Source organism: Linepithema humile, chromosome 1 (assembly GCF_040581485.1).
Source record: "Linepithema humile isolate Giens D197 chromosome 1, Lhum_UNIL_v1.0, whole genome shotgun sequence".
Taxonomy (NCBI): Eukaryota; Metazoa; Arthropoda; class Insecta; order Hymenoptera; family Formicidae; genus Linepithema; species Linepithema humile.
In genome coordinates this window covers 26,537,265-26,553,171 of record NC_090128.1, presented here as the reverse complement: position 1 = coordinate 26,553,171, position 15,907 = coordinate 26,537,265, and the positions used below count along the sequence as shown (strand labels likewise).

The following is a 15,907-nucleotide window of genomic DNA, read 5'->3' as shown; positions in this document are numbered from 1 at the left end:
CTGATTTCAATTGCAATTACTATAACTTTGCCTTTGTGTAAGTTATCGTTCATATTTAACCATACAATTATTTTGCTTGACGGATCACACACATGTCAATAGTAGCAAGAAGCATACAACCATTAATGCGAGGAAAAAAGTAAAACCGTGTAACTGCTTTACGACGTTCCGCGAAGCTTGGGCTTAACTAAGTTACTCGCTTGAACTTTGGGAAACTCGAAGGCACACGCAGTTTCCATAAATTACTCCTTCGCTCTCAAACATTAGGTTTCCTTGCTGAGCAAGTTCCGCTTTTAATCTTTACTTTTTTTACGGTTACCAGAATGGGATATTAACATAAATGTGTATTTCGAAAAAAATTGATTTACATTGATACTGTTATTATTAAATATTATTAAATATATATATTATTTTATTAATAATTAACTGCCCAAATAATTAAATGTTAGCAATATTGGCGGGTTGATATTAATTTAATCAAATTTGGTCGTCAAATTTAATTTAATTTGCTGTTAATCTGACAACATTGTCAACATTTTACTTATTAGGGGTCGCACACGTGCACATCTGCGCAAAATGGATAAGAAACTGAAATTGTATATGATTTCAACGTAAGAGGCATTGCAAGTTGTATTGTAGAAAACATTTATCCAATTATATCAGACTATAACAAACTTCAAGCGCTCTTAAATTGCTAATCGTAAAAGTTGCCGCAACAAACGCGTAACGTGCATAACAAACGAACTTTTGTTAAATTTTCTTTGGCATGTTTATATTACGCAGGGAAGGCAGACCTGCAAGGGCGACGTCTGGGCGTTCGCTGTCACGCTATGGGAAATCTTGACGTTCGCGCGGGAGCAACCCTTCGAGGAATTTCCGGATCATCGAATAGTGGAGAACGCGACTTACTTTTATCAGGAGGATGAGCGAAGGGTAAGTGCACAGCGTAATTCTTCGACATCTTTCCCCTCATTGTGTCCGACGTACTTAACTTAATGAGCGCACTGAGTACTTGATTTCACGTCGAGTGCCTCGCGAAGCTTTCAAAGCTTTGAACGCCGCTATTTATTCCGTCTTTCAGACTTCTGATTACCTTACTCTGTACATTCTTACAACGTTACTTCATTATTTGTTCTATTTTTTTTTTTTTTTTTTTTTCTCGTCCAGAAACAGTTCTGTAATATTCTGTTTAACGTATTTAAAAAGACAAATTTAAATAAATGCGCACGGTGCCGAATGCGTAATTATAAAACTGGGTCACTTCCTCACCGAGGACACTTTCATGAAAATGGAAAAACTACTTGCCTAGTAATGCATATAACATGATAAATATTGCGTCGCACTCGAATCCGTCGTATTCGCATTTCCAACGTCGACAATGCTTCGAAATAACACGCTTATTATAAGAATTGTTATTCCGCTCTCTCGGTTTTGCAGGCCACAAATATTTATCATTAATTATGAGAATGCGAAATATTCTTTAATCATATTATCTGCTTTGTTTTAATGGTATCGCATTAATATAATGATAAATGTCGCGATCATCTGTATTCTATCATATTCTCTATTTTATCACGTGAAAACACCGTTTATATATTTATTACGTGCGTTTGTTGCATATGATTATAAAATTTAGTTTGCAATATTTACGCAACTAATAAAATCCGACTCGACTTTTACTCATTTTGCACAGATGATATTACCGCTGCCAAAGAATTGCCCTAAAGAGATTTACGACTTGATGCGCGAGTGCTGGCAAAGGAACGACGTCGACCGGCCAACCTTCCGCGAGATTCATTTGTTTCTGCAACGGAAAAACCTCGGCTACAAGCCCGGTGAGTCGAACGATACCTGATACAGAGAACTGGAAGGCTGGAATCTCATCCGGCTTTCTATGATCGGAGAGCTAAACGGCAACTGGTGGAACTGCCCCTCATCGACCAAGCTGGACCAAGTCAGACCAAGTTAGTACCTAGGGTGACGATCCATAAATCGGCTAGAACGGACGTAAATCGTTTGTGACGGCCCGCGGTCATATGCGTCCACCGTGTCGACGATAACCGACATTGTATGACATGATACTACGTGCAAGAAAGAGGCGTAGAAAGCTAACGAGCTGATCGCGTTCAGAACTTTTCGCGGTTCGCGACATTAATATCAGGTTCTTTTTGGTCGTCACCATACATCGCTGTGAATAACGCTGTGACTTTAAATCGATAACCGGTATGAATCGCACAAATCACCGTAGCATCCGTGTTACGAAGACATTATCTGTATAAAATTTGCCTTTTTTTTTACGATTTCTTTACACGAATCAAAGCTACACGAATCGTTATACTGCCAAGAATGAATCGACATCTATCTTATCGGTGTATACATCATCTAGAGAATATTGGCCGTGGAATGTTAATCTTTTTTTTTTTTTTTAAGCAAACTAGTTTTCGACCTGTCAAGTTATTATTTAGCTGACACATCCGTTTGGGAGAGTTCAATTAAACGCGCTCGGTTAATGTGATATATCGCTAGATCTTCCGGTTTGTCTTCGTGCAATTTCTTTTTCATTTTCTCCCGCCGTTGTTAGGTCTGCAAAAGTTACGCGTCGATCAAAGCGGATAGCATTGCGATAATGATCCCGCGTATCCGCGGCGCCGTATCCCACACTCGTGCAATCGAAATGGATAGATTATGATTTTGATCCGCGGCATTCGACACGAAATGGAACGTTACTAGTGCCGGCAATACGCGGGGAGCACGTTCGATAAATCGCACATACGCTGTTCCGAAATTGATACTGTCAGCAAACAAGCTTATGATATTCCCGCCGTAACGGCACTCGCGTCACGTTCGGGATATACGTTGATCGGACGCGAAAATCGCGCACGGTACGTAACATTTCCCCCGACGAATAACGTAGTCGTTTCAAAACTCCAACCCTCGGGGAAAAAAAAGTGATCCTTTACCCGGGATCGGAGTCCATCGACTTTCACGTGGGATTACGTTATCCGTTTTCGGGCCTTTTGTATGTCAGTCTCACATACAGTGTGTTTTGTGAAAGAAACTTGTTTTTTTTTTTATCAAAAAACATAGATCTATATACATGTATACAATTTTTAAGACAATTAAGCGAGTTGTTGTTTTTAGCGAAAGCAAAATCTATTGTGAGTGTATACGATTGAATCGGCTGTAATATTAATCAGTGTGTTTCCGACATTCGACGTAAGCGAAGCTTTTACCGTTTTTATTTTTAAAGCTATCGTTCGAAGAGACAAATGTAAAGACAGGCTAATTATCGTTGATCCAATCGTCGTTTAATTGCGCGACCAATATCCTTGCCTTCGATTCACTCGAATGACGCTTCTCCGTTAACTTTTTAATTGAACACTCGTCGTAGTGGCGTATTGAGAGAATTATACGAACGTCGCTTCAAGGAGCTTATCAATGCACAAAGAATTATGAAGTGGGTTTTGAGAGGAGCGTTCTGTTAAATTAATCAGATCGTTGTGCTGTACAAGAAGCATTTTTCGAAGTATTCGGAAAAAGGAATAATCTTAAGCCGCGAATTTGCGTTAAGTTCTCTTAACTACTATTAAGCTTAAGATGCGCTTAGCCGAAGTGCATAAATGTTTGACAATACCATTAGAGGTTGCAGTATAAATTCATATAGAGTGTGTAAAGAATGTTAAAGGATTAATCAACATTGTAAATTATTAAATCATTCTAAGACCGGCAGTCTGTTGACGGTCGTATCGCATAATCGTTTCGGGGTCGTACGCCCTATCGATTCACAAAACTACGCCTGTGCCCCCTTCGCGCGGTACGGGCGAAAGCCATAAGTTGAATGTATCGTGATTCTAGAAGGGAAAAAAAAGAGAAGCACATGTGACCTGACGTTAAGTTTATAGCGTGGAATAGAGATGAGCGATTTACCCGGTAAATGTTTTTGCTTGATTTGTTGCGCATAAAATCCGTAATCAGATTTACAGATTAATGTTTGATAGAACGCGTCTAATTATTTGTGCATTCCTCGTCGATCGAATTTGTACGATTAACACACTTCTCCAAACTTCTGATCTCTCTATTTGTACAGACACGTGTGTTCCAACGGTGAAATGCATTTCCCAGGTAAATGGCTATCATTAGTTTGACATAATGAAAAGACTTATATACTTGTTAGAGTGATTCTACATGAGACGTATGGCGAAAGGAGGGTAAATAGCTGTGCAAGAATTGACAGAGGTATTTCGTGACGTCCAAGAAAATCTAACGTCGCGTAAATTTCTATACATTGCAGCCTCATTCGGGCTAGGACACACTCATGCGCTCGTGATCTGTAAGATAATTAAAAGTAGAACATATAAACAATGAATGTGTACGGTTAAATAGTTACGCAAAAGGATCCTCTCGTTCCTTTATTACTGTATATTTCGAAGAATTCGCTTCTACAGATCTATGTGAACCAAAGTGATAAGATTACACATTAGCTCTTAACCTCAGATGTGAGTTTATTTAAAAATTTCTTTTATTATTCTATTTTACTACTAATAATAATTCTTTTTCAAAATATACTTAAACGAATATAATATGTACAAACTTTGTCTGTTTCTGTTTCAATTCTTTATAAATATATTATTATTCGAAATTATTTTATCCTTTTAAAAGCGTATATCTAAAAATTGTATTTAAAATAAATGTGATTGCATAATTTTTTAATTATTATTCAAATCGTCAATTAAAAATTTAACATTTTGATTAAGAGAACTAAGTCTTCGTATCTTAATGGCGACAAATAAACGACGAATCAAGGACCTTTTGCACGACTGCATTTGATTTCGTTCGATTTACCGTAAGATTTAATTGTGAAAATGATAAATTTATAATATTGTCTATAACGTTGATAATTTAATATATAAAGTTAAGAACAATAAAACTTAAGGATTACTGCCACTGCGTTTAGCGAAATGAGTATATCGAGTGATATCTATCGCAACCTTAATCCAAGGCCCAGCGATCGATACGAATCTTTACGAATTCGATTCTTTATATACCCATGTTCAACCTTTCGAGAAATGTTCACTGTGAATGATCGCCGGAGAATCTGAAATCGAACGTTCGATCCTGCAGGATTGCGAGAGGTGCGTTTTACAGGGCCGATGTACAATATAACCACTCGGAAATATATAATGTAGTGGTAATTTTTAGAGACCGAAATTTCCTGCACGATCGAACGTAATTCGAATTACATTATACATATTCCTTCCTACAAAAAGAAGTGTAAAATTAGAATTGTTCGCGCGTAGCTTTTTGTACATCGATCGCTTTTATTTATTCAAATGAGAATATTGCATAAAATATGTGAATGGTATCATTAGTATTTACCGAAAATGTGACTTATTTTATACGACGAGAAAACTTTAACTTTTGACATATTTTTCACAATCATTAGAAATTCAACATATCGAGTACATATCATTGTTTAATTCAAAAGATAATTAATGTTAATAAATCATGTGAACAATTCTTTCTGTAGGAAGCATTCTCCCTGGATAATTAGGGGAGGGCAAACATACGTGTGAAAATCATTGTAGATTATAAACGTAATATCGAATGAACTCTGCCGACTATTTATTCTCGTCGTAGCAGTAATTAAACTGGTGAATAAAGACACTTTGTACAATTTTTAATAACGAGATCCTAATTGTTGTAAACGCATCGACTCCGATTTCGCATCATACGTTTCATTGAACGGGCGCACCCGGCGAGGTAAGTCGAGAATGGATCAAGCCGCGTAAATCAAGAACCCTTTCGCTGCAAAAGCCTCTCGAGTAATGTAGATCATGATTAATTCGTATGTAGATCATGATTAAATCGTATTGAGCAATATATGAAATTAAATAAAATTTGTAGTAAACTGAGAAAACTGTTTGCGAAATTTAATTAATCAGATTTCTGTTCGAAACAGAATGTCACAATTAGTTGTCTAGCGAGTAACACAGTTTGATATACGTCAGTAAGCCATAAAAGACAATATTACATAATGTGTACGTCGGTAGTGGTACGAAATACAATTGAATGAGAAGAGAAGAACTTTACTATATTTCTCTGGCGAACGAAAAAGATTTACACAATTTATTCGGGCATCACTCGAGCGTATCCACGTACGCTGGAAGTTTGATTTTCGTTGAACAACGCGTTTTCTCTTTTACCAACTCAAACGAGCTCTATTTTTCATGCGTACGCAGCCAATGGCAGCGGCCCGATCGCACGCTCGCCTCTCTCGCCGTTAGACGCAAACAAAAGTCGAAACTCGGACGCTCCGAGTACACGCGGATTCCGCGTTTGCCGATGGAATTTAATATCTGCTGCCTTCGTTATGGAATACACGACCGTGCTTTTTTCACCCTTTTCCACTCGTCCTCCGCCCTCCCTCACTATTCATTCTTCGCGCTCGTTTCTCAACGCGATCGAGGTATCGGCCGAGAGACACGATCTTTGCTTAAAATACACGATCGAATCGGATGAATTGGAAGAACAAATCGAATTAAATTCTTGCGTTGCGTACACGCCATTGTTATTCGAATGCATCGAGAATTTGGAATTCTTATTCTTTGATCTCCGGCAATCACATTTACTCGTTCAAAAAACACGTGTAAGCAAATTTTATGATTATTTCTCTTTGTTACAAATGTAACATGAATTTTTGTGAATAAATAAAAATTGCGCTCTGAATACAAAAAGCTATAGAACTGAATATAAAAAGATAGTTCATAATCCACAATTATGGGCTATCTTTTTATGAATTAATATTTTCAAATATTTTATTCTCCAAACGCTTGTAAAAGTATAAAATATTAAATTTTTTAAATTTGGAATTACATTTTAAAACGTATGCTTGCATTGTACGACATAAAACGATAAATTTATTGGTTATTTCGCGCAAAGAATTCGTATATTTCGTGTGCATTTATCTGTTATCATTGCCAATCGAATAATTTAAGTAAAGTACGTGCGCTCTCCCTCCCTCTTTATCATCCTCTTTCTCTCTCCCTCTTTCTGTCCATTACCACACTAGCCACACTTTAGACAAATATCATCGTTCCAGGCTGCTAAACACGCAGGCGGCGAAATGGCGCACGCCAATCTCTGCGTGCAAATATAAACGGCGAAATGGGTTGTAAATAAGCAGAGTGCGCACATCGGCTAGTACAGGTCAGTTATCTATTGTTATCGGCGGACATATTGACTATTGTACGCGGTCAGAAATACCTTCCCGGCTGTCCCTCTCTTCCCTCGCGACTCTGTATAAATGTCACGCACCTGTATTTAATACATTTGTACATAGCGATTCGTTTTCAATAAACATTTAACGCTTTGATTTTTGTTCTGTTTGTGGTCTCTCTTTCTTACTCTCGCAATCCCTGTCGCAATTGTCTACCTGATGTATGGAACGAAGCTACGAGGCTAAGGTAAGTACATTAGTCATAACGTGTCTCCGCTTTTGAGACGGCGTTAAGTCACCCTGTCACAGATATGCGCGATAATATCGCGCAAGAAGGCCACTGTACATTAACTTCCGTAACGCGAGCGTGCCATAAATTCATTTACTATGCAATATGTGGGCAAATGATGTTATATTTTAATAACATAATCCCGCATTTTTTACACAAATTTTAATAAGCTTTTGAAATTATATCCACTCTCCGGAGAGGTTCCACGGCCGAAACGTAATTATATGAATTAGGTAAAATATCCACTGCGGTAATATCCCTAGCAATATTTCTAAAATACGTCGCTGCGCTGTAAATTATATCTGCAGACGCAACCTTTCCATTATCTCGAGGTATTCGTTCTTATTTCTTCTTATTTCTTTTCCCTTTCCCCGCACCTTTAATTTAAACGGGTTGCACGCTCGAGTTTCTCGATTCGTTGAGGCATTCTTTTTTTTTTCAGCAAAAACATCCTTTAATTAAGTCGCTTCAATTCATTACCGCTGCACGATGTAAGTAGGCTTACGATGCAACGCAGATATTGTTTCAACTAAATTCTCTTGCAAGAAATCTCTTCGCAATGTCGTAAAATTACGAATTTGTACGTAATATCGCGATTGCTCGTCGTTTGCGGTACGTCCAAAATTAAAAAAGCACCTTTATTCGACAGACCATTTTACTTCGGGCTTAAATTCTTCAATAAATCGCCAACGCGTATCGTTGAAATTTCGCGAAAAACGTTCGTGGCCACTTCAAACAACTTTAAATCAATCAAATCGGTTCAACGAATTGGATCGGCATCAATGGCAGTGTCGTGTTTCTTTTAAACTACGCCCGTCGCTATATCGATGCGAGTACACGATAAATTATTACTTTCTCTTTTATCAGTTCCGCTGTCGTAAACTTTTTTTACTGAAACAGTTAATGGAAACGAATTGCGTTTGAGCCATCAACGATTCCTTGTGGCGACACGCACCGAGCGATACCGTCGTTGACAAAGAGCCACAACAGAGTGCGTGTATAATTTGAACACCGGCTTTGCCATGTAGTTATTTCTTCGAATAGTCTTTATCGAGATGGCATCACGATGGATTTGCACGATATGGCTGGGTATCTGATAAGCTCTACAGAGCGAGCGCGAGCAAGGCACTACAATACTTGTATCGCGTGTGCTTTGTGACCCTGCGGGCAAGGGAGAACTAAGGGGCAAGATGTGAGAAGGCTCGAGATGTTAATCCGATGCGAAACACTTCGCCCGCGCCTTCGAATTTTCCCCCGTCCGATCAGATTATGTACGACAGGATACTCATTTCCCCTCAAGTATTTCGACGACCCGCAACGCGAAGGGGCAATTAATAAATCGGGTGTGAGTAGGATGAAAGGCTGTTGGAAGGTTTTCATGTTTTCAACATTATTATTATTATTGTATCCACTAATTTTATTGCAAATAGATGTGTGCAAATCAAGAGATATATTTGATTTAAATTTTTATATGTTTTTATATGTCAATTCCCGACACTCCAAATAATTATAATCAAGTAAACTCACAAGTAAAGCTACCCAACTGTCACTCACCAATCAGAATGAAACTTTGCACACTTATAAAGCATGAAAAAATAGTGAACACGTATGTTTTCATTTTTCCTAAAAACACTTTTTACCCCCTCTACAGTATATGGGCAATATACAAATCGTACCACTTGCATCATGACCGGTATACGGACATCTCAAATAAAAAAACCTAACTTAATTCAATATGACTGAGTGAGTATACCAAGGTTTTTGGGGTCGTTGAATCCAAATCTGTGGTCAAAATAAAAAAGTTCAAAATATTAATACTTACTAAATCATTTAGTTATAGTTACTAAATAATTTTGTGATAAATGTCAAATAATTTGGTAATTATTACTAAACCATAACTAAAAAATTGGTTAATACTTACTAAATCATTTAGTTATAGTTACTAAATGATTTTGTAATAAATGTCAAATAATTTGGTAATTATTACTAAACCATTACTAAAAAATTAAGTATTACTAAATCAGAGATTATTCTTTACGTCGTAATCTCTGATTTAGTAATACTTACCAAATAATGTAGTAACTGTCAGCAAATCAATCAGATAATGCTCTTAAGACAATTTAGTATTAATTATCAAATTCTTCGCTGATTATCATCAAACTTTTCGATAATAAATACTATGTAATTTAGTTAGCTCAACTAAACGCAAAATTTGCTCTTTTAAAATATTTGTAATTATTACCAAATATTATGTTTACCAAATATTATGTTTACCAAATATTATTATTATTATTAATAATAACAACCAAATAATTTTAAAGCATGCATTACTAAATACATCTCACAAGTTTACCTACATTGAAAAAAAGGATTGGTTATAATAATCCAAACTTGGTAAAAATTACTAACAAATAAAGCTACCCAACTGTCACTCACCAATCGAAATGAAACTTTGCACACTTATAAAGCATGAAAAAATAGTGAACACGTATGTTTTCATTTTTTCTAAAAACATTTTTTACCTCCTCTACAGTATATGAGCAATATACAAATCGTACCACTTGCATCATGACCGGTATACGGACATCTCAAATAAAAAAACCTAACTTAATTCAATATGACTATCAGTGAGTATACCAAGGTTTTTGAGGTCGTTGAATCCGAATCTGTGGTCAAAATAAAAAAGTTCAAAATGGCGGATCCAAGATGGCGGGCAAATCCTGATAAATTTTCCAAAATTCAGAATGGGAGAACTAATATGTCTAACCAACTCGATATCCTAATTTTGGAATTTTAATATCATATTCAGATTCAACGACCCCAAAAACCCCCGAGTAACAAGTTTCAGGCAAATCCGATCAATTTTTAAAAAATTGCCCGCCATCTTAGACACAAATTAGATAAGATTTTTAAAAATTTCTGGACTCTATATAGATATAATTTCTACATAGAGATATTATCGACAAAGAATACAATAATTATATCAAATAATCTCGCGTATATAATGATAATAATCTAAACGTTACGTCAAAAAAACAGATTTCAGCAGAAATTTAGTTATCCTTGTTGGAAACTCAATATCTTTTTGTCGTCTCAAATTCTGACAAAACTTACAAGATCCTTCTTATATTATTGTAATATCTGTTTTTGCTCATCTCTAATATTAGCCAAGTAACGTACAATGAATATTTGAATATTAATAAGAATTAATATTCAACTTGTCAGTATATTTTCAGATGTCAGCAAAGAAACATTTGGTATCACATTCGTATCAAAAATACAATACTTATATTCTATCAATAATATACTTTGCGTAAGAAATAGGAAAAGGTTCATCATACTAATTGAAACAAGAATATTCTCCAGTAATAGAAATCCGCATTAAAAATTATTCTATAGCGTTTTTTCTCTAATAAAAAAAGTATCACGCTAATCTAAAAAAAGCTGCAAGTACTCTATTAAGTTGTTATAAAAAGATAGCAGAAACGACAAAAATACCAAGAACAAGTGCTCGGTTTGTAAAAGCGTCGAGCGTCCAGATATATACAATATTATACATACATCGAGAGCTACAGTCAAAATGACGGAATTTATCTCTCCTATTTTTGGTTGAAAAAAACAGCGCTTTTTCAACTGTTCCAACGCTCTTCTCGTGTAATTTGCTTTTTATTATGCAGACATATTTCTATTTCGCGCGCTACGATTACTCTGCTCGAAGAAAGCAGAAAGACACGATTGATGCTAATCCACCATGAAACATTTCACCCGTGGTCCTGCCCTTACCACTGCCGTTGTCCTGCGGGATTATGAACGGCGGGATACTACGTTCCCGACAACGTACGATAACAACCCGGAAACTCGGCCCCAAGGTAGCGACGAGGGAATGAAGGATTGCTCCGCTCCAGTCGATCCTGCACAATCAATACAGGGTAGGTTGGCTCCCACTACTACGGAGATCCAGCCATGGCTTTACATAATTATGTATCCTAGAATCTAATCAACTTAATCAAGGAAATTAGGCGTAGATTATCGCACATTTTGGAATAATCTAATATCCACGCATATTCTATATTACTTCGATATTGTTTATCACAAAGATAAATATAACTCGATGAGTCGGCAACATTGTTTCATAAAACCACATTTAATGTATGCACTTTATTTGTACTTTATTTTATATGTAACAATTCACTGATATTTTCAAAATAATAGAAATGTTACCATTTATTGTAAATAACAATAAATCTGTATTCTATATATGGTTCGATATTTTACAATAAAAATTCGAGAAAGTTGTTTTCGACCGCAAATAATAATTTCTCGAAGTTTTTTTTTTTTTTTCAACACATGTAAACGATTAAAATGATTAATTCTCACGTTTTTATATTGCACGGCTAATAATTATTACTAAATGTGTTCAATGCACGAAGATGGATTGGCTAGCTAAATTGTTACGTTTCCATGATATCAGTTACTCTCCTATTATTCGCGTCTCGTTATCGCTACCAGCGAGCGAATAATTTTCGTTATAAATGGGAATTGTTACCCATGCTGAAAACGGCATTCAGACAGGAAAAATTGCGTCAAATTTGCACGATTCACATCGTAGTGTTCGAACGCTGCGTGTTTTCGAGTATAATACGAGCGTTTAAAATGCGTAACAATGATATTGCCGATCTATTATTAAATTTCTCTCGTTTTCCGGTGTATAGTCTGATAAATATAACTGTTTGATATTTCTTTTTTTTTTTTTTAGTTTTCGTGTATCACTGTTTACCAAAATAATGAAAGAAGTAACGAAATATGACGAATTTTGATATATATATACTGTCAGTATATATTATCTTATCAATCCAATTTATCCGCCGAATAAAAAATATCGCTTTACGTCAAATGGAAGCTCTAGTAATTTAAACAATTGGATAGCTGTTATAATAGAACAGGGCAAAAATCAATTATAAGCGCGGAAACCCAAATTATTTTACAATAATGCAAACGTTTCGGTCTATATTAGACAACTCTCAGTGTAACAGTTTAATAAATTGTATGATTTTGATATCTAACATGTTTAAAAATACAATTTGAAGGTAGCATTGCTAGATCAATTTTATTTCAGCACTTTTAACATTTAATTCCTCGCAACGAAACGACCAAACAATATTTCAATACAAAATAGATGTGTCTTCTATTAAGAAGATAGACGTGTTTCTATCTTTTTTTTATTTTACGTTTTAATAAATTGCATGGATCTGTGCTTCGTAATAATTGTGTTTCAAGAATTATCATATCGTCAATAAACAATGGGCCGATATTGGCTGTAACTTCTTAGTGAGCGAAGACGGAAACGTTTATGTTTATATTTACGTTAATATTTTTCAATATATTTCTCTAATGTTTCTCTATCCGTTTGATCGAACACAAAGAGAGCGCTGTAACGCAGTGGACGCTGTAATTAATTTGATCTCTCCTGTAGTACAGAACGGACAAATAAAGAGTAATTACAGCTTTTTTGGACATAGGCAAACCTGACAAACTGCATGTTCCGTCTTTGAGATCGTCTTTGCACAATGATTCAATTGTGGCCTCATTGGTCGCAATCCAAATAATAAGAATTATTTTCAAAGTAAAAAACGTAACCAAAATGTTTCTATCACTCGCAATCAGAAAGGTTATAAACTACGATTTCGAAATGAATCAACAACAGGTATGTTAACGAATATTATATCTAAGATTCATGATTTTATGGATTTTGACTGCGTAAGTATTAAAAATCTACATTATCATAATATCATACTACATATGTCTCTTTGCTAAATTTGTTTATTCTATATTTTTAGAGAAATAAACCAAGCAATTTTAAAATATGATTTAATTCAATTCTATATTACAGTCATTAATATGCTTGTCATTATGTCTTGTCTGTTACATCACTTGTAAAATAATAATTTAATATAATTGCTACTTGACAATTATATACATAATTTTCGTCTAATCATTATACATAAATAGTAACACGACTATCAAAAATGGAATTTAATGAGTCTATCACGTTGTTGACGCAAATTTCCAATCCCGAGAAATCGAGTTGAACGTCTTTTCTTCCACCAATAATCTGGTCTCTTATCTATGATAGAGTAAATATTCAATATACGCAAATATGCGACAAATAGAAATATCACTGTCAAGCCTAAAATATAATGTAACAGATATGGTTACGCACCTCCAGCGGAATACGCATCCCAAAGTGCTCGTTTAACTCTTCTATGCATACTTTCGTTCCGTAAGAAATACCAGAATTTATGTTACCAGCGACAGTGACAAATTTACCGCGATTATCGAGGTACTTCTAAAACGAATTTTAATATAGTAGAAAGAATAATGCAAATCGTATTTGCAAATTATTTTCGCGTTCAATGCTATATTGTGTTTGCGTCACGGTACCTGTAAAGGACGCGCAAGTATTCCTCGAATGTCTTTATGATTGCGTTTGCCGATACACCATGGACAATAATATGCAGAAACAGACACGTTATGGTAAGCAGTTCCCTCGCACTTCAGATCCGACCTGTTCAAGTTCGTCTCCTAACATCAAATGACAAAGCATTAAACATTCAAACAAAATTTGACACTTACAGAATTTAATCACTAGAAATAAATCTTTTTTTACGCCAGTAATATAGAAATTATTAAAATTAAAATTACTTACGGAGGCCAAAACCATGGCAAAAAGAAAAAATACGAAAATTGATCCAAACATTTTAGTCTTCGTTTTTCGGTAACACAACTTATAAGTACCTATACTACTTATTGTCAGGACGTCGATTCGCGACATAACGCGTGAGAATGACCGGAACAGCTGTGTGCTGTACTTTATATACTGTCTTGTGTATACTTTATTATGTACAATTTGTCGTCGAACGATCGTGTCCTTGAAAAGCTGAGTCATCTTATACCAGAGTGATCGAAATTTGCTAACAGAGCTCAATTTTATTCAATCACACCTCAGTATAATTATAATAAATAAAAAAAGAATTGCTGCACACAGCACACACACGCACATACATATGTTATCTTTCAATGTAAATTGTTCGCATATTGCGTAATATTGCGTGATCAATCATATCGTGTGAAATTAATTGCAGAACTTTTTCTTAAGCAGCGCAATAATTACAACACGTTTGTCTAATCTATGTTTTAGCATATTTAAATAGAATTGAATAAAAAATTAGACTTGTCTAATCTGTGTCACTCTCAGAATACATCATAATATTAAATCAACGATATCGTAGAGTATATTGAACAAAACGTCAAACAATTGATCTAATATCGCAAATCTGAAATAGAACATGAAATATCCGTTTTCAGAATAAAGAATATCGCATTTAGTATCAAATTTCTCGTATCAAGAAACAAGTCATGCGATTGTCAAATTACAATAAAGAAAGATGTCAAATATAAACACACGATGCTTCTTAAATAAACAGAAAAATATCACTGTTGGTATTATTTGACATTTCTCAAAATTTTTCGTACCTTTCAAAGTTTTTTTCTGGAAGATTGTAGTCAGGTTATCTGACTATTACTTAAACTATATTTACTACTGAACTCTCATACAATTGCACGGACGGATGCTGCCGCTACGTTGCAGCGAAAGATAATCGATCGCTTATGGTAGCTGTAAATTCCCGCGCGTGTACCGTAGGAAATATCACTCGTGGCAATAACCAATTCGTTGTAACGCTGGAAAATTTCATTTCCACCCGTCGCCAGAAAGCGGGAGTACAGAAAGGGTCGTTAAATATATCGCTATAATATACAATCTGCCGTTAGAAGCGCGCGCGAAAGTCACCGGTAAAACGCGCTAAATTTAGCTAATCTCCGCCGAGTAAGCGACACGCGAAGTCGCACAGTGTTGCATTACTCGGCGTTGTTTATAATTTATTTTGACGTGGTCGAATAACGGCAAACCGAAATTTCCAGGCAAACGCGCTCTCGCTCTCATGTCATACGCGGCCGCGTATCGAATACTCGCTGTTTGGAGAGATTCTAAAATGTTATTTACTTCAATCACTACGTATCACAAAATATTCTGTACTCGTTCCCGTTAAAACAGAGACGTAACGTATCCACCTAAATATTTCGATGCAAATATTCGGTTTTTATGATTGTCTGCATTCCAATGCGTGCCGGGAAATGGAGGCGACTTGCATCGCACTCCTCTTCGATGTTTATTGGAAACGAAAAAAAAAAAGAAAAAAAGCAAAGTTGCGCGGTAATATATTCTTAACATACACATACACATACGGTAATGAATTATATTAAACGTCGCCGAACCAATAATAATCCGTAATGACCCCAGTTAGCTCGGTGCTAGGCCAACTGCACCCGCGGGTTTTATTATA

General features: G+C 35.6%; 2 protein-coding genes across 2 annotated transcripts in view; one reads left to right on the top strand and one right to left on the bottom strand.

The window, feature by feature from the left end:
- Positions 1–7,372, top strand: part of Ddr (discoidin domain-containing receptor 2) — a 198,787-nt gene extending 191,415 nt beyond the window's left edge. The window contains exons 19-20 of the mRNA XM_067348003.1: positions 784–933; positions 1,694–7,372. Coding sequence (XP_067204104.1) covers positions 784–933; positions 1,694–1,855 — 312 coding nt within the window. The 3' untranslated portion in view covers positions 1,856–7,372. The remainder of the gene's footprint in view (positions 1–783; positions 934–1,693) is intronic.
- Positions 7,373–13,356: 5,984 nt separating this feature from the next.
- Positions 13,357–15,329, bottom strand: LOC105678053 (uncharacterized). Its single transcript, XM_012377051.2, has 4 exons — positions 14,212–15,329; positions 13,947–14,087; positions 13,726–13,851; positions 13,357–13,629 (listed from the first exon to the last, which is right to left on the bottom strand). Exons 1-4 carry the CDS (start codon positions 14,449–14,451, stop codon positions 13,501–13,503), a joined length of 636 nt encoding a protein of 211 aa, XP_012232474.2. The 5' UTR covers positions 14,452–15,329; the 3' UTR covers positions 13,357–13,500.
- Between the last annotated feature and the right edge of the window lie 578 nt (positions 15,330–15,907).

Excerpts from the sequence above, each read along its gene's own strand:
- LOC105678053 (XM_012377051.2), bottom strand. The coding sequence starts at position 14,451 with ATGACTCAGCTTTTCAAGGACACGATCGTTCGACGACAAATTGTACAT. Across the intron at positions 13,852-13,946 it reads TACTTGCGCGTCCTTTACAG|AAGTACCTCGATAATCGCGG; the intron begins GTACCGTGACGC and ends AATTCGTTTTAG. Across the intron at positions 13,630-13,725 it reads GGATGCGTATTCCGCTGGAG|ATAAGAGACCAGATTATTGG; the intron begins GTGCGTAACCAT and ends ACTCTATCATAG.